The sequence below is a fragment of the Paramisgurnus dabryanus genome, chromosome 10 (genome assembly GCF_030506205.2).
Source record: "Paramisgurnus dabryanus chromosome 10, PD_genome_1.1, whole genome shotgun sequence".
NCBI lineage: Eukaryota > Metazoa > Chordata > Actinopteri > Cypriniformes > Cobitidae > Paramisgurnus > Paramisgurnus dabryanus.
This window is the reverse complement of record NC_133346.1, coordinates 28,743,438-28,766,415: the sequence shown is the minus strand read 5'-3', so window position 1 is coordinate 28,766,415 and position 22,978 is coordinate 28,743,438. Positions and strand designations below refer to the sequence as shown.

The 22,978-nt window shown below is 38.4% G+C and overlaps 1 protein-coding gene across 1 annotated transcript; it reads left to right on the top strand.

Moving 5' to 3' along the window:
• Nucleotides 1–436: 436 nt before the first annotated feature.
• dcp2 (decapping mRNA 2) lies at nt 437–21,804 on the top strand. Its single transcript, XM_065271537.2, has 11 exons — nt 437–728; nt 1,230–1,381; nt 1,516–1,643; nt 5,413–5,511; nt 5,608–5,760; nt 6,657–6,769; nt 6,885–6,980; nt 16,901–17,033; nt 18,159–18,236; nt 18,326–18,374; nt 20,824–21,804. The coding sequence occupies exons 1-11, from the start codon at nt 676–678 to the stop codon at nt 20,955–20,957; spliced, it is 1,188 nt and encodes a 395-aa protein (XP_065127609.2). The 5' UTR covers nt 437–675; the 3' UTR covers nt 20,958–21,804.
• The last annotated feature ends 1,174 nt before the right edge of the window (nt 21,805–22,978 follow it).

Below are 22,978 nucleotides of genomic sequence, written 5' to 3'. Positions count from 1 at the left end.
ATGACCCCTCAGAAAGCTTCCTAACTCCTCGTTCCTCACCTCCTGATGGTGTAATTAAAGAATTGAGATATAAAATGGTTTCTGGGTCGTATGATGTAAGAGCGAGGAAGCACCGTGTGCTTCGTTCAAGGCTTCATTTTCAGAATAACTACCTACAGCATTGTTTTTCTGAGAAAGATATGTGACCTTAGCATATTTACCAAATATCTACATTATTATTTAGTACGGTCAAAAACCTAGATACAGCTCCTTTAAACATCTTGTATTTTTTTCTGAAACACTTTCCTCCCGCTCAGCCAAACTTCCTACTAAACGCGTCACTTATTGCTGCTGAACTGTGTTTGGTGTCTGGTAATGTCTATCATTTAGAAAAGTGGATGATTGGTTGAAAAGACTTTGAGCAAAGTTTATACGTTCTATCATTGGCTGTTGCGTCTAGTTCCCGGTAAATCCCCGCCTTTGTTCATGCGCGGTGTCTGTATTTTTATCTAGTTAGCATTCTAGCATTTGCGTCGTCGAAATAAATTCGTAGCAATGTTTCTTTGTTCTTTCGATTTGACAGGGCAATGTACTTGAATCGTATCGTATAAATGCGATGTACGCACGGTTAGTAGCTTTGCGCTGTTAGAATCGACCGTACTAGTTTCGGTTGTTCGGGATGTTTTTACCCTTAACATGGAGACAAAACGAGGGGAGATACCTAACGGCGTACTGGACGACCTTTGTAGGTAAACAGAGACTTTACATTTACATCTGAACGTGTGCTTACAGTTATTGTTATATGCAAGTTTAACATTTTGCTTTGTTACAAGATCACTCTGTAATGATGTGTTGCAAACCTTGTGAACTCCAGCTAACTCGCCGACATGATCTACCGCTAACCAGGCAGCATTTTGTGCCGCGTTCCGAGTCATCTGCTATTCTAGGCATAATAGTCTCTTATTGACGCAGTTATGTGATGTTTTCAGCATTATGCGGCAAAAGCCCAGACCAATCGACCTGTTATTACATCAAAGTACCGCGAGAGCAATTCGAAAGCACACATTCGAATCGGTCTCGCGATACTCTGATGTCACATCAGTTTGCGCAGCGCCGCCTAAAGTCAAGGACACATGTAGTTTTAAATATGCTCCAGGTTAATATAGCAGTTCCTAAGTCAGCATTATAAGTGATAATGCTAGAAATTATTACTTTAATTATTATTATTAATGTTTTTGTTTTTCCTGCAGTCGCTTTATTTTGCACATCCCAAGTGAAGAGAGGGACAATGCCATCAGAGTTTGCTTCCAGATTGAACTCGCCCATTGGTTTTACCTGGACTTCTGCATGCAGAATGCACCAGGATTACCTCAGTGTGGGATAAGGGACTTTGCCAAGGCTGATATCCTTAAAATTATATTAAAACTACATTTAAGCTCAAATTAGGATTGTAGAGGAAGTGTATTAGTTTGTACACAGTCCATTTGTTGCCCCAGATGCTTTTGTTTTGTTTTCTCTCCTTAACTTCATAATCACTTTTTAATCACTGTCCATTCCTGCTGCCACAAGGAGAGGATGTTCAGAAGGTTTTAGAGCAGTGGAAGGAGTATAAAATGGGTGTGCCTACTTTTGGTGCAATAATTCTTGATGAAACGCTTGACAATGTGAGTAAAATTAAACAAAAGAAGTTGAGTTGTGAATGCTATTGACCCCTCATAACACTGTATTTTGTAATGTATAATTCAAGTTACTTTTTGGCTGTTTGTGAGACAATAAAATCTGGTAGTATTAACTTAAAAATTGTTTTATTTATCTGACACTGACCGTTATTCTACACCACAAAAAGGAAAAGTGTAAATGCACCAATTTTTTCAGTTTCAAGCTCATTTTAAAACACCTGAAGCAAATGTTTTGATCTTTTGTGGATTCAGATCATAGACAGAGTTAGATAATGTGTTATTTGTCACTTTATTTAAATAACCGTTACAGGGCTTAATGCAAATTAGTGGTTCAGGTTTTCACTTACCCTGCCAAAATTTTCACTGGCCCCAGCAAAAAAGATTTCAGTGTCACATATTTAAAATAATAATTTAAAAATCAAATATAATTGTATACCCATAGATTTTATTCATCATTTGTTGAAAAGAAAATTGGCAATTTTAAATGTGAACTCTAATACTGAAATTTCACCATAACACGCAACAGTGTTTTCAACAATCAATAAGGTAGGAGAAACCTCATCACATTGCTGAGAAGTTAAAGGTGGGGTGCACGATAGGGAGTCGGGCCATGTACCGAAATACACTTGTAGACAATCAGCAGTAAGGGGCGTGTCTACTAACCACCATTGTTGCCTGGGTTGAGTATGTGTGGGGCAGGGGCCTGTTTCAATGAGGAGGTTCAACCAACTCTGAGTTAAAACTTAAACTCTTGAGTTGACTTACTCTGAGATAGGAAACTCTGAGTTTTCGGTTACAGAACAGCTGATCTGAGTTAGTTCAATCGACTCTGAGTAGTTTGACTCTGAGGCTGCGTCCGAAACCGCATACTGTATAGTAGGTACTGAATTAGATGAAGTACCTACTTACTTGGCGTTAAAACAGTAGGTACTGTATAGTATGAATCCTGGTAGTATGAATGAGATTCGGACGTACTACATCCGCCATGTTGCTACATCACGTGACATACGTCGTCATCACGTCATGTCATTTCAGCGCGAAAACAGCCGCGTGCCTCTTCTTCTTCTTTGGATAACTCCTCGTCCGGGGCATCATGGGATAGTGAAGCGTCCATCGTATGCACACTGCAAAATCTAGTAGGTCATCCGGGTACTTTTCGCATACTGTTTTTCGAATACTATGTATTCGGACATACTACTCGCCTCGCCTACTGCTTTTCGCGTACTATATAGTATGTAGTAGGCGGTTTCGGACGCAGCAACAGTTAAGGGCGTGCACAACCACTATGAAAAGCCATCATCAATGGAGCTCCGATATTACCATTCACCATGGCAACAGCACGTGACAAAGAGGTCTTAATCCTTTTACTACTAAAACTGCAAGTGTTACTGCAAGTGTACAGCAACTAAGAGCATATATTTTAAAGAAAAGAGTTGTTGTTGGAAATTGCTACTCTAGTAAATGCAAACATTTAATTTTTCTTCACTGTTAAAATATCAGAAGTAAATAAACGGAGGACTGTACTTTATTATATTAATTTTTTTATGCATTCAATCCTATGGACAAAAAGATGACAAAAGCTCAGCTAAAAATGAAATTAGGCATAATACTTGGGCATAAAAGGCTACGAACTTTACAAATGTTTGTCATGAATAAAAGAGATATGCGTCAAGCCGGTATTCGAACTCAGATCACCGACAGTATGGCTGCCCAAACCACTGCGCACAGCACTACCCACTAGACGGGCGATAATAATGAGTGAATACTAGGGCTGCACGATTTGGGCAATTTTTCCCATTGCGGGTATTGATGCTAATATTGCAATGCGCGGTTACGATTATAATAAGTGGTGTCATGAGTCAACTTGTTGGGTTTTAAGGAAAATCCACACACAGTTTAGTGATAATGCTAAAATGTGTATTTGTAAAACTAGAAATGTTTTCGTATTGCCATGTGATGTAGCAACTGCTCAGTGTCAGTAATCCTAAATCCAAATTACCGCCATACAACAGACGTAGAGTTTTTTTTTTTGTAGCTAACAGATCACTGTCAATCTCCTCTGCATCCATCTTCGCTCTGGTATTCCGCGCTGCACACACACAAGTGACGACGCACGCCACACACGTTTCTTTTTTTTTAAACAACAAGGAAAATCATTCAACTGTTATCAGAAAGTTTGTGTTAACAAGTCCACACATTTATTTATTTAATATAATTGCTACATTTTGCTGTCATATAATTAAAATGTGCGCAATGAATGAATGTACTAAAGCAACTAACAAGATTAAAAACAGCTATTCATGTAAAAATGGGGAGGAGACTGCCAGAAACTCTGAGTTTACAGGATAAAACCTGCTTTAAAACCAGGTTAGATTTAGAGAGTAAGTTACTTCGGAAACAGACTCTGAGTATAAGTTACCTCTCCTTCTGAAACAGGCTTGACTTGCCCCGCTGTTTCAGGTTTAACCTACCTCCCATTTTGAAACTGAAAACTCAGAGTTTCCCTCATTTCAGGGTTAACATACTCAGAGTTTTCAACTAACCACCTTTTTAAAACGGGGCCCCAGGTCTATCAAAAGAAGGTCCAGATTCTATTGGGGTAGGGGCATGTTTGTTTAGGTGATTTCAAATGTCAACATTGGCTTTTAGAGATCGTGCACCCCACCTTTAACATCCGCAACACTTAAAATGTGTTTCGATGGTAACAGTATATAAGAATACATGCAGACAAATGACCACAGGCAGAAAATATATTTTAGTGACTGAGCGCAAAGCGCTTTACATATAACATGTAAAGAAATAAATAATAAGGGACACAAGACAAATATCTTAATGCATCATTGATTATAATGACAAAGAAATAACGCTTCTACTTATACTTAAAGGGATGGTTTCCTGGACAAGGTTTAAATTAATCCAGGAATAGGCATTAGTTATATTAGGATATTTAAGTAGTTTTTACAAACGAAGCTTACAAAAATAATACTGTAACACATGACAATGGCACTGACGTGTTAAAATATGTTAGTACAAGGTGTTTTTAAATTAAGGGAGCTCAAACATGCATTTTAGTCTGTGACTAGGATAAACCCTGTCCAAGAATCTGCCCCAAAATGACCTATAGTTTTGGCAGTGCACCTGAGCACGTGCTTGTATAATATTTTACGTGAAAACATTTTAAAACCGTAAACAGGAAAGTTGTTATGCACTTTGGCTGATTGTTTACACAACAACAGTGTTTTAGGATCCTAAAAACGGTTGAAGACGGGTTTCAAAGTACAAGTTTATGAAAACAATACCTTGTTGCCTTTGTGTAAACTATGTAAACGTAAATCTGTGATAACGCTAACATCATGTGCATGAGTATAACCAAAATAACAATAGCGACCTACAGGACTTCGAGTTTATTCACACAGAGTTTACTTGGGTTTATACTTGAGTCACTTGTTATTATAAACCTACCTCATCACCCATCTAAACAAAACAGCTTGATGCTTTGTCATCTTGATTGTTTTTATTTATTGCTCTGTAGAAGAATGTATATGTGCAGTGCACTGGGGGTGTAGTGCTTTTTATACAAAGTAACATTGACACTACCAGACTGGCACTTATAATACAGCATTTTAGTTGTCCTTGTGAATCCGTCTGATCTCTTGTGTACATGACATAAGAATGTACTTTTTAGTTTTTTACTACATTGTTGTCATGCTAATGTAACCTTGGAGTCCCCACTGAAATTTGATTGTTCCTGAAGGTGTTGCTGGTCCAGGGCTATCTGGCCAAGTCTGGCTGGGGTTTTCCTAAAGGCAAAGTGAATAAAGATGAAGCGTTTCACGACTGTGCTGTGAGAGAGGTACAATCGTCTTCCATTGTGAAAAAATACACTTTATTATATTAAAAATGTTTTCGTTTATGACATGAAAATGTAATATGTGATTTTTCCCTGCAGGTTTTGGAGGAGACAGGGTTTGATATCAGAGATCGGATCTGCAAAAAAACGTATATTGAGCAGAGAATTTCAGATCAGCTTGCTCGATTGTATATTATACCGGGAGTTCCTAAAGACACAAAGTTTAACCCCAAGACCAGAAAAGAAATCAGGGTGTGTATACATTTATGGCGCTTTTCCATTGCATAGTACCCCACGGTTTAGTTTAGTTTGGGTCGGGTCAGCTCACCTCACTTTGGCGTGGTTAGCTTTTCCATCGAGTTTAGTATCACTTCGGAGTGGGAGGGATTATAGGCGTGTCGTTATATTTACGCTGCCTACTGCTGTGACATCATACACGTGAGAGCGTTGTTGTACATTCCCATACATTCATTTATTTCTCAGTCTGCCACAAAATTAAAATTGGCCACCACAAATAGATGTTTGCACATCGCGTTTATAACTACCTCTGTCTCACATGACAGTTTCTGTTCAAACACCCGACCCGTGGCGTCAGTCGACGGCGCTCCGCTGAGCCTCATTCAAGTTGCATTTAAGCATATATAATGCGGACGTGCACGTCGCGAATGTGCCGCCACAAACTGTAAGTCTGGAAAAAACTGTTATGGTGTCCCGGATTCTCAACCTGCGGATGTATTTCATCGCTAAAAGGGTGTTTGGAAACTTATAGCAGAACACAGATAACAACATGTTTGCTTTAGACAGCGCAAGCTAGCAGTAAGTTAAAGCTAATATTTACATTATAGCGATGACGTGACGATTCTCTCAGACCAATCAGTGATCTACAGTGTTTTCGCGTCACGTTTGGTATCAGCTCGGGTCGCTTGGAACCCCAACCGAGGTGGTACGAAAAAAAGTATCGGGTACTACGTACTGCACCCAATGGAAAAGCTCCCAAAAGTAAACTGACCCGACCCAAACTAAACTAAACCGTGGGGTACTATGCAATGGAAAAGCGCCATTAGTCCTCTCTCTGCCTATTTACAAGCACATTCATTTGATGGTAAAAAGGCGTGACATTGCATATCTCTGCCCTTGATTCCTGACAGAACATTGAATGGTTTCCAATGGACAAACTGCCCTGTCACAGGAATGACATGACGCCTAAATCCAAGCTTGGACTAGCTCCAAACAAGTTTTTTATGGTGATCCCCTTTGTGAGGTACCTTTGTTTTTTTGCATTATCAATGATCTTCTGTTTCTAAAGTGATTTTTGCTTAAATTTGTGTTTGTTGGTTTGGATGGGTATAATTCAGATGAAATGTTTCTGTATGTAGACAGCTCAGAGAGTGGATTGCCAAACGCAAAGGAGAGTCGACAAGCAGCGATGAGGATTTTGCGTCTAGTGGCAGCACACCGTCCAAACCTTTCCGGTAGGATTATTTTGCCATTTAAAGACATTTATCCTCTGTAACATTTCATATCTATGAAACTAGAACTAAAGCCTGGAGCACACCAAGCCGATTGTCGGCGTTTGGGCAGTTTTTGTGTGTCATCTGATTCAGGCCCGGTGGGTAAATGGGAGAATTCCCGGTGGCCCCCTTAACTTTTGGTCTGGTCAAGTTTTTTTTTTACATTTGTCACCTTAGTGAGACTATCTTTCTTAAATAAAACTACACACGTTCCTCATTCTGACACCGCAGCGCGCTGTACCATGTGAGGTAGTTCTCCCCTCCCATAAAGTTGGTTGGGTCCATAGCTCGTCTTTTCCAAAACTTTTCTCAGGTAGGCTACTGCTGGCGCCTACCGATAGCTGGGCTGGCCCTACCGTAACTGTATGCGTTAGGGAGGATGGGTGGGAGGAACAGGCCAGGTGGGGCTGAAAAAGGCATTAGAGGAGGATGCTGCCAAAATGTGCCAAGCTTACCGATTTATTTTCAAGGGGCAACAGGTAAAGAGAGATAGGCCTATGATTAGCATTAGCAACATAATTATTTGGCTAATACTGTTGTCAACCTATTCACAAGCAAAATATAAAATGTAATTAAAAGCCTTTTGTGTTTCACCCAATACAAGGCAATTCATAGACTTTGCAAATATTATGTAATTTAATATTGATAACAGAATTCAAGCTTGATCTGTATATGCAGAAAAATTACTTTGTATTATTATTTTATTTTTATTACTAATAATTTTTGTAGTGAATAAGTGAATTATTATTTAATTTTTATTTAATCTTTACATTATTGGTTGAACCATGGTATTAATAAAAACTATACACAATAGTAAGAGCTGAACTGTTGCTTCATTTATCCAATTTAGAAAGTGCTATTTTGAAATTACACCATGGAAAAAGTGGGCTGGTCTTGGGCCTGTAACTCCCGGGCCGAAAAGTGGCCCCACTCCGGCCCTAATCTGATTCAATTTTTTGGTGCATTTCAGACCATCCGCTGAAGTAAATCTTAGTGGCTCATGTTTTTTTTGCCTATTCTCCATGTCGAATCGGTGGTGAAACTTGACTGGGAATTGATTGGCTGTTTTCGGCATAGCCAGCCATGGCACAAGAAGATAAACAAATGTGATAAAATAAGCAAATGACGAAGTCAAGAGGGAATGCACAGAACACTTAATCTCATTTTTCTTTGCATTTCTCATTCGAATACATAAACATTTTTTAAAATTATGGCTCATAAGACATTATAGATATATCACAAATTCATCTCTGGTGAGTGAGATTTGTGTGAGACTGGATCACTGTGGTCACTAGCTCTTCCGATTTTCAGTTTTGACTAATGAACCTCAACTACTGCCACCTGCTGGTACAGAAAGTTATCTCGTCACACGCAGGTGCAGAGTAGACGTGCTACTTGGCCAATGTCTTTGGACTCACATAAGCCAATGTGAGCTGAACTCATGGTTCATTTTTTTGCCATTGTTTCAGTGTGTCCCTACCCTAAAGCTGCTTGCACACTACCAGCAACTTTGTCACTTTGTGTCGCCCATCTCTTTTAATGAAGTTGTTCGGAGGCGTTCCATATTCTTGTACTAGTAACAATTATAAACAAATGAGTAAACGTCCACTGCAGTAACCGATGAATGTTGGATGACGAGAACTCCACGTTTCACTCCCATTTGGTAGTCGCACCTGAAAGTTGCTGGAAGTAGCAGGTTTTTTTGTGTGTACTGATATTCATTTTAATATAAGTAATAGTCATATGAATGTTAGAATTACATGCATGCCAATAAATAAAACTATATTTGAACATTCCTATTTATACTGTTGATAAACTAGGATTCAGAAATCTTGTTGAACAGCTTGAGAGAAGATATGTAAGTTAGAATATATATTCAGAGACAGAGTTTGTCTTCTTAATAAATGTTTTCTATTCATTTATTATTTGAGGCTGTTTATTTGTAACCTATGGTACCGTTTTAGTATCGGTACGGGGTATTAAGTTCTGGTACCGTACCGAAGTCAAAGTTTTTTTTTATCATCCCAACCCTAATCTGTTGTGTAATGGGCAACAGTATCTGTCTGCGTCCTGCAAGACGGAGGCGTAAGTTGTAGTAGGCGTGTCTTGTAGTAGTAGGAGGCATGTCTTGTACTTTTCTAAATCACGGTCCACCACGTTTGATCTTCCTCGAAGTCAGAAGCACATCAACAACGAAAAGCCTTTTAAAGGTAAATTTCGTTTTCTTAATGCAGATTTATTCAGTATTGTGTAATTAGAGGGGCTATTAAAACAGTGTCGGTACATTGTGCATATTTATGCATAAAACGTATGGGTGGAGTGTTTTGCACTGGGAATCTGCTGGTTAATTAAATGCAATAAATTAATTTATTAATTACTTGTATTAATAAAATGTATATTATAAAACGGGCAGTTCTGGTTCTTCATTCTGATTGGTTGAAACGCGTTCTAAGCCGTGATAAAATACACTGGTAACCTCACGGTTCAGACCACATTACATAAGTATCACTGCGCCACTGTTGCTGCATACTGCTTTATGAAAATAAACACCACAGTCTATAATCATATTTTTAATTTGTCTACAATTGCACAATTAATGGCGATATCCAGATAAATGTCAATAAATATTGTTGAGTCATCTCGTCGATAAAGAGAAAACGTTGTCTGAGGAGTTTATAAGTCAAGTTCACACGTCCGCTATTATCCACTGGGTGGCGATCTTACCCAACTTAAACACTGACGCATTCACTCAACACTGAAAACACAGCGTGTAAGTTTTGATGGCTCAATCTGATCTCTTACAAAAGTTCTTCACAAATATGGAATTATCTCCGCTTTTAGCTAAAAAATTCGAGAGGTGATAAGAGAACAATGAAGGTAGGATGAATGAAAGTTTTTTTGTTTGTTTTTGATTGAAAGCGGATGGTCTGTTCTTTCATTTGATATTTTATGTTTATTTAAGAAGATAATTTTTCTGCAAGGCATTAAACTAAAACTGGGTGGCAACTTAAAAAAAAAAACCGCTGACGGGGAAAGAGTTCAGCATGCTTCCAAGCATATTTGATCATCACTTCAACAGCAGCACAATATAAATGTTAATGTATAAATTAGATAACTGGTGATTTATGAAATAAACACCACAGTCTTAAAACATATTTTCATTGTGTCTTTGCTGCATCTCTGTTGGTTGGAACTGCGCTCTGTTTCAGTCACACTTGATTCTGAGGAACTACTTTGTTTGGCGGAAGAGTAATATTTGTACTAATATAATTACAACTTATTTGTGTTTTATTTTATAAAATACCGCTAACGTTATGCATATGAAGTAACCGTTTTATAAACGCAATAAACCCCTTGAAGCGTTGGGTTACCAGTGCATTTTATAACAGCTAAGGGGGTTTTAGGCACTCCGCTTCGCGTCGTGCCTAACAACGCCCCTTAGCTGTTATAAAATGCACTGGTAACCCACTGCTTCTCGGGGTTTATTGCTTTATATTAATTCTTCCAGGGATTATAAAAAGTGAAAGTGATGAAGATGGCATTTCCCAATAGATATTTAAATCAACAAAAGAATGACACTAAGCCAGGGGTATTATTATAATTAACAATAAATTTAAGAAGTGCCTTATGAGTCTATTTTTTATCTTGTTCTTTGTATATTTACAAATCAAACCGGTATGAGATACATACACAGCACACAGTCAATTGTACATTATAAACATGCATAAACATCATAAGCATACATACTACACATTGTTTACACACACACACACACGTAAACATTGTAAATTAATCATTGTAAATCAATGCGTTACAACAACCTCCCTCCCTATGGCCCCGTTTTAAAAATAATAAACACCTTTACCAAAAAGACAGCAGAGTAATAATTAAATTTTTTTTATTTAAGACGTTTTTCATTTAACACATTTCTCATGTAACACATTCATTTAAGACGTTTTTCATGTAACACATTTCTCATTGAACACATTCATTTAAGACGTTTCTCATGTAACACATTTCTCATGTAACACATTCATTTAAGACATTTCTCATGTAACACATTCATTTAAGACATTTCTCATGTAACACATTCATTTAAGACATTTCTCATGTAACACATTCTGTAACACATTTCTCATGTAACACATCCATTTAAGACGTTTTTCATGTAACACATTTCTCATGTAACACATTCATTTTAAGATGTTTCTCATGTAACACAAAGCCATTTTTCCTCACTGGTTTGACAAGCCACAATGGACTTTAATCGTTGTATTTTCAATTTTTTGAAAAAACAATTCCATGTCCTCAAAATACTCAAAATTAAAATTGAAGGGATCCATAATTTCATGCTTTTCATCAGCATTTAAAGGGCGTTTTGCAGGTAAAATTTTTCAACGAATTTGTGCAATTTGCTTGTTAATAATAAACATTTAAACTGTTATCCATTGTATTTTATGTTGTTGAGTATCACAAAACCCGAAAAAGTATGAAAAAGTACAGCGGTTTGCAATGATTCTCCTTTCCCCCACACCGCACTGTATGACGTCACGCTGGGGAGAGAATTTACCAAAGCAGCCTTGAGAGCATTGAGAATGACTATAGAAAGACGAGTAAAGTACAGTTCTGATAGCGCAGATTATTTACATAGATAGATAGATAGATAGATAGATAGATAGATAGATAGATAGATAGATAGATAGATAGATAGATAGATAGATAGATAGATAGATAGATAGATAGATAGATAGATAGATAGATAGATAGATAGATAGATAGATAGATAGATAGACAGACAGCTAGATAGACAGACAGATGGATAGGCTAGTACAGAGAGATAGGCAGACAGCCAGATAGCATAACGTTAGCATATTATCTTCGTGTAGAAAGTAAACAAACAATTAACATACTCGTGCATGCTGGCTTGAGGGGGTCCATGATCCTGCCTGAAGTGGGTGTAACTTTTATGCGATCTTCAGCACAAACGGTTTTGGCAGCATGTCTCTAATCCTGGAAGGTGAGTGAAGCACGTCACATCTGTTCGCGGGGACCAGCGACCCAAACGCACTCACTTTCTTACAGCCAGTAGCGGAATGGCAATCGAGAGAGTCGGGACTTTCCCGGTGGGTCGATCTGATAATAGTTATACGTTTCGAGTTAACAACACCGTATGGCGGCGTGATGTGCGCCGGTTCCCGCAGCCCGCTGGTCAAAGTGCAGCCTCTCTGCTCAACAAAGTATATGAAAGTGCTCAACCTGTTCGGCGGGTCCAAACATGTACAGGATTTATAAAAATACGGTGATCAATGAGCGGTTCCTCCTCAAATGGCATAGTCTGTCGTGATGTAAAAAGCCGCCGAACGCCTGTTTATTACAGTATGTATGCGGTCGGATCCGAGTGTGCTGCAGCTGCTGACTGCTGCGTATAAAATGATTCGTTATAATCACATAAACAATATAACAAAGCATCCTTTTATTTCACAAAACAATATATTTGAGATATTATTTGATAGACTAGTAAGTGTGGATTAAGGATGTTTAAAAATCTCTAGCCTGGTGGTCAGGACATGAATGGATGAAATCAGCAGATTTGCGAAGTTTTATTTATCTCCACATATATCATAAATAATAATTAGCATGGTAACTTTGCAGTATAACACATTATATATTTCCTACGATGTATATATGATTTCCAAATTATATACGTAAGTATTAAACAGCAATAAATGTCTCATCTATCTCTATGGCTCTGGCTGAGTCTTTCTCCACTTCTCCCCAATGTGACGTCATCGCAGAATTGCGTTAAAATAACCGTTAATACCAAAAACGTAAAAAAAGTGGTCTTTAAGACCATTTTTGAGACATTTTAAAAATTATACACATATCTTGAGTGATTTATGTACCCATTAATCGACAGTGGTGGTTAACCTGCAACACGCACTTTAAGGTGTCACCATTTAAAAATGAAATTCTCCAGTGACTCTACAGCCAGCCTCACTGTCTTCCATGCCAAGGAAGCGTGGCACCTGGACCTCACCTTTTGAAGAGGTTCTGTTCCTTTAGCTGTGTTAACAAATTGCTCGCTTCCTGCATGTCTTCAATATTCTGCATGAGGTAAAAAAACAATGAATTAAAATAAATATTACTGATGATAGAAACAAGACATGAAAAATCTCACTAAGGGCGCACTCACATTATCCAAACCAAACCAAGCCCCAGCACGATTGTCACCCCTCCCTACTCCCCCAGATGCACGCACTCACACTGTACTTCTTATCGATCCGAGTCCGGGCGCGCTTTCGTCATTAAGATGCGATTGTTTTGAAAAAAGCAGGAAGTAAAGCTCTCTCTTAACACTGGAACCCACCGTAATGATAAGTCTGTGTTTTTCATTCGGAGTCGTTTGGTGCGCGATTACAGACAGCCCTCTCACATGTCATCATATTGCTTAGTTCATCTGTCACGTGCGCAGCTCAGACATTCACGTAACCCCGCTGCGCGAATCAAAAGGTTTCTACGGAGGCAGATGAAGGTGAGTGGTCGCGCAGCTGACGTCTTCACCTTTTGAATCGCGGTCAGGCGCGATTGCGCTCACACCACAGCCTTCCGCGCCTGAGCCCAAGTGAACCGCGCTCCGGCCCACCTCTGCAACCCGGCCGCGGCGCGATTAAACAATCCGCGCCCGGGCGCGGAACGGAGCGATCACACTAGTCAAACAAACCAGGCTTTGGGGGTCAAACGCGCCCGAGCGCGGTTTGGTTTGGATAATGTGAGTGCGCCCTAACAGGAGGATAGTTATGAGAAAGCCTTCACATGTCATGTATTCATTGGCATTAAGTTGTGACCATTTTGCATTTATAATAACATTTACCAGTTGGCCACACCACCACCTTTCATACTAAATATTGCTTCTCCATAACAGTAATTTTGTTTTTGTACTAAACTTCAATAATTCTGGAAGATCTATGTGTCATACCAACAAAGAAATAGGCTGGCTAAAATCAGAAGTGGAACATCACGGTCATGACTACATTTTTGCAGAGCACATTCAGAATTGGGTCAACATTCTGTTTACAGTAACTAGATCTAAAGTTTGACAAAATTCACTGTATGTCCTTTTATACCATTACTAATCCTTTGTGCTATTTACCAGTCTTAAATAGTAAAATTGTTACCATTGTTTTCACTGGTGGCTCCTCTTCTTCCCCCACTCTCAAAGCCTGAAACAGGCAACACAAACTTGTTTGCATTTTGTGATATTTTTGCACTAGAAAACTTATTTGATGATAAAGAAAAGTGACCTTGGGGTCATCAACCAAAGTAACAGGAAGCCTCTGTCGTTGCTTTTCCACGCTTAAGGCCTGATAGAATAGAAAGGAAGAGTTACAACAGGTATTTTTGTTTATTGTGAATTGTACTTTGTACAATAGTTTCAGATTCAAGGAATACAATACAGAAGAGTGGACGAATATACAAAGAATGGAAAGGGGCTTACTGAGGATGGGAAGAGCTGTTGTGGGGGGGTAAGTGTACTGTGTATGTTGTGAGGGTGGCCTTACTTAGCCTGATATGACCAAGCGCTTTCACTACGTATGTGGTGGAATGAAATTAAAGTCGAGCGGAGCCACTAGACGGTGCGGCCTAGCAAGGTCTTGATGTTCTAAGTGCAAACTTAGTATAGTGTGTTAAAACTCTTTTAATTCTATTCCTGGTATCATTTCTGGTTAATGGACCCATGTTGCAGCAGGCAGTTTAGTCAGTTTTTCCAGGAGGTAGCAAAGTAAGTGCAGGTGAAACTAATAAAAGCCAATAATCCTGTCTTCACAATGTTTACTTTTTCATCTAGCAAATGTAAAAGCAACCATCATCTGTGTTTACGACCAAGCATTCTATGAAAGGCAAACCTATTATCTCAATCTCCTTTAACTTGCACTTCCTCAGATGCATAACAGGCTGCTGACGACCTTTAGGAGATCCATGGACTCATTGGTCCAATGTGCAAAAATCTTGCCATGGCTAAATGAGGTAGTGGAGGGAAATAAGAGTGAAATACAAATATTATCAGAAATGCAATCACTTGAAGCATAAATCCTGCTATTAAGCGTTGAATCATAATCCTGTTGAATCATGTGAGAATCTGTAAATGCCCTAATGTTAAATAAGTACTTCTCCAGTTGGAAGTTCTCCATCAACATGATACACCACCACCTCCTAAGGGCCATACCCTTATTGAAAATAGGTGCATGCTGTTAATTACAAAGTTCATTGTGAACACAGTGACGTTGTGAGAAGGAAATCACAGTATCTGAGAACCTAGGCTAGACTTTATAATATCATGTCTGTTGTATGCATGAGTTGTAAAACGCAATCCTTTGTTCATTAACCCTAACAATACAGTGACTGTAAAGAGTAGAACAATATTCAATATGACCTTAAAGGGGAATTCCGCCTTGAAATGATCCTAGGGTTAATAACAAACGTGTACCGAGTTCGACCGTTCACTGGAGTTTGTTTTCATGTTAGTCTAACGTGACCAGTGTTATTGCTAAACGCAAATTAGCATGTTATGGTAGCCTTCGGGGCATCACTGCATTAAAAACGAAATCGCTATGTCTATACTACTAATAATGCTCAAAATAACCCCACACTTACACTGTAGCACAATGAGGGTCTCTATATGTAAACCGAAGCATTGAGAACTTTGCAAGTGTACAGGCAGTTTATTAAAAAGGAACACTTACCGTTCACGTCTGGATCAAATATCCATGCGGGCGCCATCTTGGGAAAACTGAACTCTCGCGTGAAAGCACAACACCTGTTCCACAACAACGGGCAACAACGTTTCACGCGAGAGTTTAGTTTTCCCAAGATGGCGCCCGCATGGATATGTGATCCAGACGTGAACGGTAAGTGTTTATTTTTAATAAACTGCCTGTACACTTGCAAAGTTCTCAATGCTTCGGTTTACATATAGAGACCCTCATTGTGCTACAGTGTAAGTGTGGGGTTATTTTGAGCATTATTAGTAGTATAGACATAGCGATTTCGTTTTTAATGCAGTGATGCCCCGAAGGCTACCATAACATGCTAATTTGCGTTTAGCAATAACACTGGTCACGTTAGACTAACATGAAAACAAACTCCAGTGAACGGTCGAACTCGGTACACGTTTGTTATTAACCCTAGGATCATTTCAAGGCGGAATTCCCCTTTAAACATGACATATATAATATTATAAAGTCTAGCCTAGGTTCTCAGATACTGTGACTCCCTCTGCTCACAACGTCACTGAATTCACCATTAACTATTCACCTGAACAGTTTATTGTCGCTATAATCCTTGACCATCAAAACATAGACAGCACATTTTCTAGGTAATTATGTTCGGTTCAGGAGATATGATGCAAAATACATAATTCTGTTATGGGGACGTTAAAATAGTTTGTAAAGAATGTTAAACAGTAGCACAACCACAAAAAAACAAAACGGCTTGTAAAAACAAAACATTCATTCTTGTTAATCCACTACTTACAGACATCATCTTAACTTCCTTGCGTGATGCATGATCTAGAAGTTTTACCGCAAAAGAGGCAGGTCTCTTCTTCTTCGTCGTCTTTGAGCTTATTGGCGCCTCGCATTCTTAAAAGAGCACTACCGCCATCTACTGTGGGTAATGGATCAGGAAGATCTCGCGTGGTAGACCGCGATTTAGAAAAGTGCAAGACACGCCTCCTAAGACAAGACACGCCTACTACAACTTACGCCTCTGTCTTGCAGGACGCAGACAGACACGACTTGTAATGGCCTACAGTATATAGGATTTTTGTGGAGTGGATATTCAATTGAATTAGTTGAATTCAGTTTTTCTCTGTTGTTTTTCAGCTTGAAGCCCAGAAGATCTCAGATGTTGTTGGAAGCATCTCCAGGGTCGGGTGACAACTGGCCAAAGCAAAAACTGCAAAAACCTTTTGGACAAACTGCCCAGAGTGAATTAGTAGATGGGCTTAAACCCATGGTACGTTTTTATCTTATTGGATAAGTGTAGCCATATCTTTGCTATGTTGTGTTTATATGAAACTCTTAAAGCATTACAGACAATAATTCAAGAAAGAATATTTGCTTGTCTTTGAGAAAACTGTGTTTTCTCTTTGAATAAAGTACTGTTTTGGATAAATCATAGTGAATGATTCAACGACTTGATAGCAGTTAGATAATATTACTATTTATAAGCCAAGTTTTTTTTTTTGATGCAACATTTCAAAGGTGATTGGATTATTTATAAATGGACAATAACTTGTATGATAAGACGTGCACATAGAAAAGACATGGATAAAGATAAGACGTAAACTAATCAGTTATATTTAGTCATTTCTGTCTCCTTCATTATTCCTTTAAGGCAGCATTTCTCAAACTGGGGAGGGGGGCAAGATGGTGCTAGGGTACTATGATTTGTTTAATAAAAATTCTAAGGTCGTGATTGTTTTTTGTCATGAATTATCTTTGGGAGGCCACAGAATCATGCTCCCTACAAGGAGCATAGGGGGCACACACTGAAAAGTTTGAGAACCATTGCTTTAAAGGGGACTATTTTAAGAGGTCAAATAAATTTTTGGGGTCCCCAGAGTATGTATGTGAAGTTTAAGATCAAAATACCATATAGATAATTTATTATAGCATGACAAAATTGTCACTTTGTTGGTGTGAGCAAAACGTGGTGTTTTTGGGTGTGCCCTCTAAAATGCAAATGAGCTGATCTCTGCACTAAATGGCAGTGCCGTGGTTGGACAGTGCAGATTAAGGGGCGGTATACCCCCTTCTGACATCACACGGGAAGCCAAATTTCAATTACCTATTTTTTCACATGCTTGCAGAGAATGGTTTACCCAAACTAAGTTACTGGGTTGATCTTGTACACATTTGCTAGGTTGATAGAAGCACTGAGGACCCAATTATAGCAGTTAAACATGGAAAAAGTCAGATTTTCATGATATTTCCCCTTTAAGGTGTCTGGATAAACTGCTTTAAGTGTTGCAATCCTAAATAACTCCTTATATAACACAAATAATAGTTATTCATATCTTAGCAGGACAGATGATGTTTTTTTGCTAATTCATTATATGTTTTTTGTGTGTTTTTTCAGAGTCAGGTAAAAGGCAATGGAAAGAAACATCAGGACTCTCCAAACATTAAGAAAAAATCTAATGGTGTGAGTCAGCTGGTGAGTTCTCCCAAAAACCATACTGTTACACATTCACTCTTCATCAGAGTAAGACTGTTTCTGTTGACTAACACAGTGTTGTCTTACAGAAAGATAAGAAACTTCAGCCCAGAAGACTGCAAGACAACTTTGAAACTGGTAGGTATTTGTGCTATTCAATAGCTGATACAATAATATATGTACGCAACCTGAGCACTTCATATACCAATACTGGATAAATGGGCCCTTTGCGCTCAAAGCAGCCGCTTTCTTGCCATGACGGATAAAAACAGTCCTTCTGTTCATGTTGACATAATACCTCTGGACATCCGCCTTGCACCTACAATTGCTATTTTTAAATCTAAATTGAAAACATATCTTTATTCCCTGGCATTTTAATCATCTACTAATGCCATTTCTGTCTTATCTGTTTGGTTGTTTTTAGTTTTATTAGACTTGATTTTACCCTGTACATCACTTTGGATAGCCCTGCTATGTTTAAATGTGCTATATAAATAAAATTTACTTACTTACTTAATACAATGTCTGCAGTGAAAGACTACAGAAGAACAGTCATGTTAAAGAGTAACTAAACCCTAAACCAACTTTTTTTAGTTAATGATCTGTAAGAATGATGCTCTATTAGTGCTGTTCATTGATTTTAGTAAGTTTTTTGACATTTGGATATAAAGTGTTTCAATACTACAATATATGGTGTAAAAACGTCTGAGTGCTGCCCTCTTCAGGTTGAACAGTGGCTACTGCAGTTGAATTTTCCTATTGGATGTTGGGTCCAAGAAATAACTCGTGACGTAAGCAGGTTCAAGCTCACCACGCCCTTGTTACGATCTCACCACACACTTGGTACGAGGCTAGTTCGTCCCCTCTATCTCCGTTGGGATCTGCCCACTTTTCTTGCATTTTTCAAATATTGCAGTGGGTGGAGTCAGGCTCTGACCAGGGGTTTAGTTACTCTTTAATGAAATTAGTTTACAGAAGCTTGCTTTGTGTCCCGTACTAATGATAGAACTAAACATATAAAACGTGGCAGGAAACTGTAGATGTTTGTGCATTAAAATAGCAGGAGATCAGCAGTTACTGTAATATTCTGGTTAACCCATCTGGCCAGCAGTCATGCAACGACCAAAATCACAGAGATTTCATGTTACAGTTCACCCAATCTCTTAATGCACTAAACATGTACTGTGATGAATTGATGTTCACATACCCATAATGCACCTCGAGGGTCAAAGAACAATATGCAAAAGGTATTTTGATGCACTCAGTGACTGAATTTACTAACTTGTGTTAAATAACCTTTTCAAGTGTACTATATAAATTAAATCTTGAAAAATCAGAATAGCCTAATTAGGGCCTTCTTATACAATGCTGTACCTGAGCTAATACAGCTTACCAACATTATGAACAATTTAGACATTGCAACCCCTAGGTGGTGCTGTCTCCATTGCTCACATATTGTTAGAAACTAAAAACTATGTACGCTCACCTAAAGGATTACTAGGAACACAATACTAATACTGTGTTTGACTCCCTTTCGCCTTCAGAACTGCCTTAATTCTATTTGGCATTGATTCAACACGGTGCTGAAAGCATTCTTTAGAAATATTGGCCCATATTGATAGGATAGCATCTTGCAAAGATGCTCTTTTGGGTTGAGATCTGGTGACTGTGGGGACCATTTTAGTACAGTAAACTCATTGTCATGTTTAAGAAACCAATTTGAAATGATACTGCCGCATTCTTGGATGTTTTTCCCTTTTCACACCATTCTTTGTAAACCCTAGAAATGTTTGTGAGTGAAAATCCCAGTAACTGAGCAAATTGTGAAATACTCAGACCGGCCTGTCTGGCACCAACAACCATACCACGCTCAAAATTGCTTAAATCACATTTCCTTCCCATTCTGACATTCAGGCCGTTTCTCAATGTCAAGGATACTTCCTTGGCAGGACTAGTCCTTAAAAGTCACTTCCTTCAGAGGCTAGGTGAGGCTTCTCTTAAGCATTCGGAGAACACGTTAAATGGAACAGGCTAGCAAGTGCACGTCATTGCGTGATTGAAAGGTGTGCTTTCGGTGCTGCACACATAGGATTGTGGGTGATTTCAGCGCCTGAAGCATGCGAAGGATACACATATGCATCCTTTCTTGTACATGGGATATTTCTCGAACGAAGGACTCAGTCCTTGGCTGAAATTTCGAGGATCCTCGACATTGGAACAGTCCTTCGACGGACGTCGATGACGTAGCATCCTCGAAATTCTGGCTTCCGAGGATCCTTCCTTGACATTGAGAAACGGCTTCAGTTTGGAGCACAGGAGATTATCTTGACCAGGACCACACCCCTAAATGCATTGAAGCAACTGCCACACGATTTGTTGATTAGATAATTGCATTAATGAGAAATTGAACAGGTGTTCCTAATAATTCTTTAGGTGAGTTTAAGTACAAAAAAATTTGTTTGGGTATTTTAGCATTGTTTTCCAGTTAAAATATTTTAACATCCTAAAAATATATAAGTGTACTTGATTCTTTCTTTTTTCGCATTACTTTTTAACTCTTAACATTGTCCATATTTGTTTTCAACAGATGAAGCTGTTGATGAATATGGTTTAAACGGAGAGTTGTGTTTTGGAGAACATGAATGTGTCCTTTCCTCGCAGTCTTTCCTCAGTTTCAGATTTGATAGGGAGGCAATCATGAAATCCTGCTTCGACTCCTGAACTCCGCTCATTTTCCTCCTCTGTTTTAAGAGTCTCCTCAGCTGGGTTAAGAAACATTGTGTGTTGGACCAAGACTACAAAAAACTTTTATCATATACAGATAATTGTTTTGAATGACCTGGATCTGAAATACAGTTAGGTTTAGTTTTTGGTATAAATAGTTTGAATATTTATGCAAGTACTCGATGTGCACAATCATGAGAATGTCATGATAAATCTTTACATTTCATATCATTACTAAGAACTAGTTACTTTATTTTCTGAAACACATTCGCTTTCTCTGAATAAACACAGATGAGTGTTAATATTGATTTTGAGCCCCTGACGTTGTACACCTGCTTGTGTTGTATTGTGAACTAGCTGAGGAAATCATGCCTACAGTCACATGACTGGTACGATTCAGATTGCTGTCAATATTACTCATGCGAATTCAAAACATTATAATTTTAAGACCACAATCAGCAATTATCTGCTTACCTTAGACTTTCACAAATGATATTTGTGCACATGTTGCTACTGACATTGTTTCTCTATACTAATAATAATGTCATGTATTATGTGTTTCAGGTTTTTGGTATTTTTTTATATGTGAAAAAATATAAATCCTTTTGATTTTTATATATAAGTGTGTGTGCGTGTGTGTAGATTGTATGTTTCATCTGCTGCTGAGGTTGTATGTAAGTTTCTCTTAAAGTATTGTTAAAGTATTTCTCTTTGTGACAGCACTGATATCTTTGGTATCTCAGTTTACAGAACAGCAGTTTTAGTCACATCATCTATGGTCTTGATTTTCTTTTGGTGCGAGAGTTTTTGTTTTGTCGTAAATAAAGATACTTTTTCAAAATGGCCTCTTTTGTCTTTTTATGTGAAGAATATTTTTATAGGAATTTAATGTTTTTATATGTTTTCTCTTATGACCACAAAGGGTCATTTTAGATTCTGCACAGGATGAATTAATGTCAGCTGACACTCGCAGTAGAAATTTACAGTCTATAAATAAATAACCTTGACTATAGCCGCAAAGAAACTACACTATGTGCAATACATCTGACTAAACCAGATATATTTTAAAGATAATATTTAGAATTAAAGGCAGGTTAGTAGACATGCCCCTTACTGCTGATTTGCTACTATGGGTGTGCCAAATCATACCGTTCACGATTATACCTGTATAATTTTTTACATAATAAAAAAAGTCATATCATGATATCAATGATATAGCGACGCGATGACGTGTGTTTCATTTACGTTCCCTAACGCGCAGAGAAACAACCAGTGTTGCCAAGTCCGCTTATTATAAGCGAATTTGGGCTTGTTTTTCTGTAAAGTCGCTTACAAATATTGGTAGTAGCGGGTTGCGTGTTTTTTTTTTGGGCTTGTTTCTAAAGTGTAGTTGCTTATTTGGGCTTGATCCCATCTCCATTATAAGTTGTCAATCAGATATTTTTTTTAAATGTTATTTAAATGTAGGAGTCTGTCTAGCCTGTTGTCTCTGTCCCTCCCCTTTCCCCATACACACAGGAGACAGGCACCAGAGTTTTTTCCCACCCACATCCTGCTTCTAACTGGCTATGACCCAGATGGGAACGAGTACCAGCCAATTGGAGGCAGAGCAGGGCAATCAGTTTTTTTTCTGGTTAGGAAAACGTAGTCAGTGAGTGACGTAAACTTTAAATTAATGCACGCGAGTTGCGACTGATGGGACTGTAAGAGAGTTTTTGGGGGGAACAAATGCCTGGGACAAAGTATGGGAGAAGGAGAAATGAGTAAAAGGTTGAAATAAAGAAATGTAGTGGAGTAAAAAGTATATAATATGCTCTGGAATGTATGTTTTTCAAAGAAAAACACGGATAAAATATGAATACTTAAAAATTTTCTTTTATGTAGAAGGTAAAAATACTTGAGGAGTGTCCGCCTCCAAGTAACAGTTAAGTGTGAAATACGTGCACAACATGCGGACCTCGCACAGAATGCTAGCACAGAGAAACATAAAAAAAATGCAGCACCGTTCTCCTTAATGA

What these genes read in the sequence shown, in the direction of transcription:
- dcp2 (XM_065271537.2), top strand. Translation starts at nt 676, where the DNA reads ATGGAGACAAAACGAGGGGAGATACCTAACGGCGTACTGGACGACCTT. An exon ending in GTACTGGACGACCTTTGTAG is followed by an intron (nt 729 to 1,229) that starts GTAAACAGAGAC and finishes TTTTTCCTGCAG; the next exon opens with TCGCTTTATTTTGCACATCC. An exon ending in TTGATGAAACGCTTGACAAT is followed by an intron (nt 1,644 to 5,412) that starts GTGAGTAAAATT and finishes TTGTTCCTGAAG; the next exon opens with GTGTTGCTGGTCCAGGGCTA.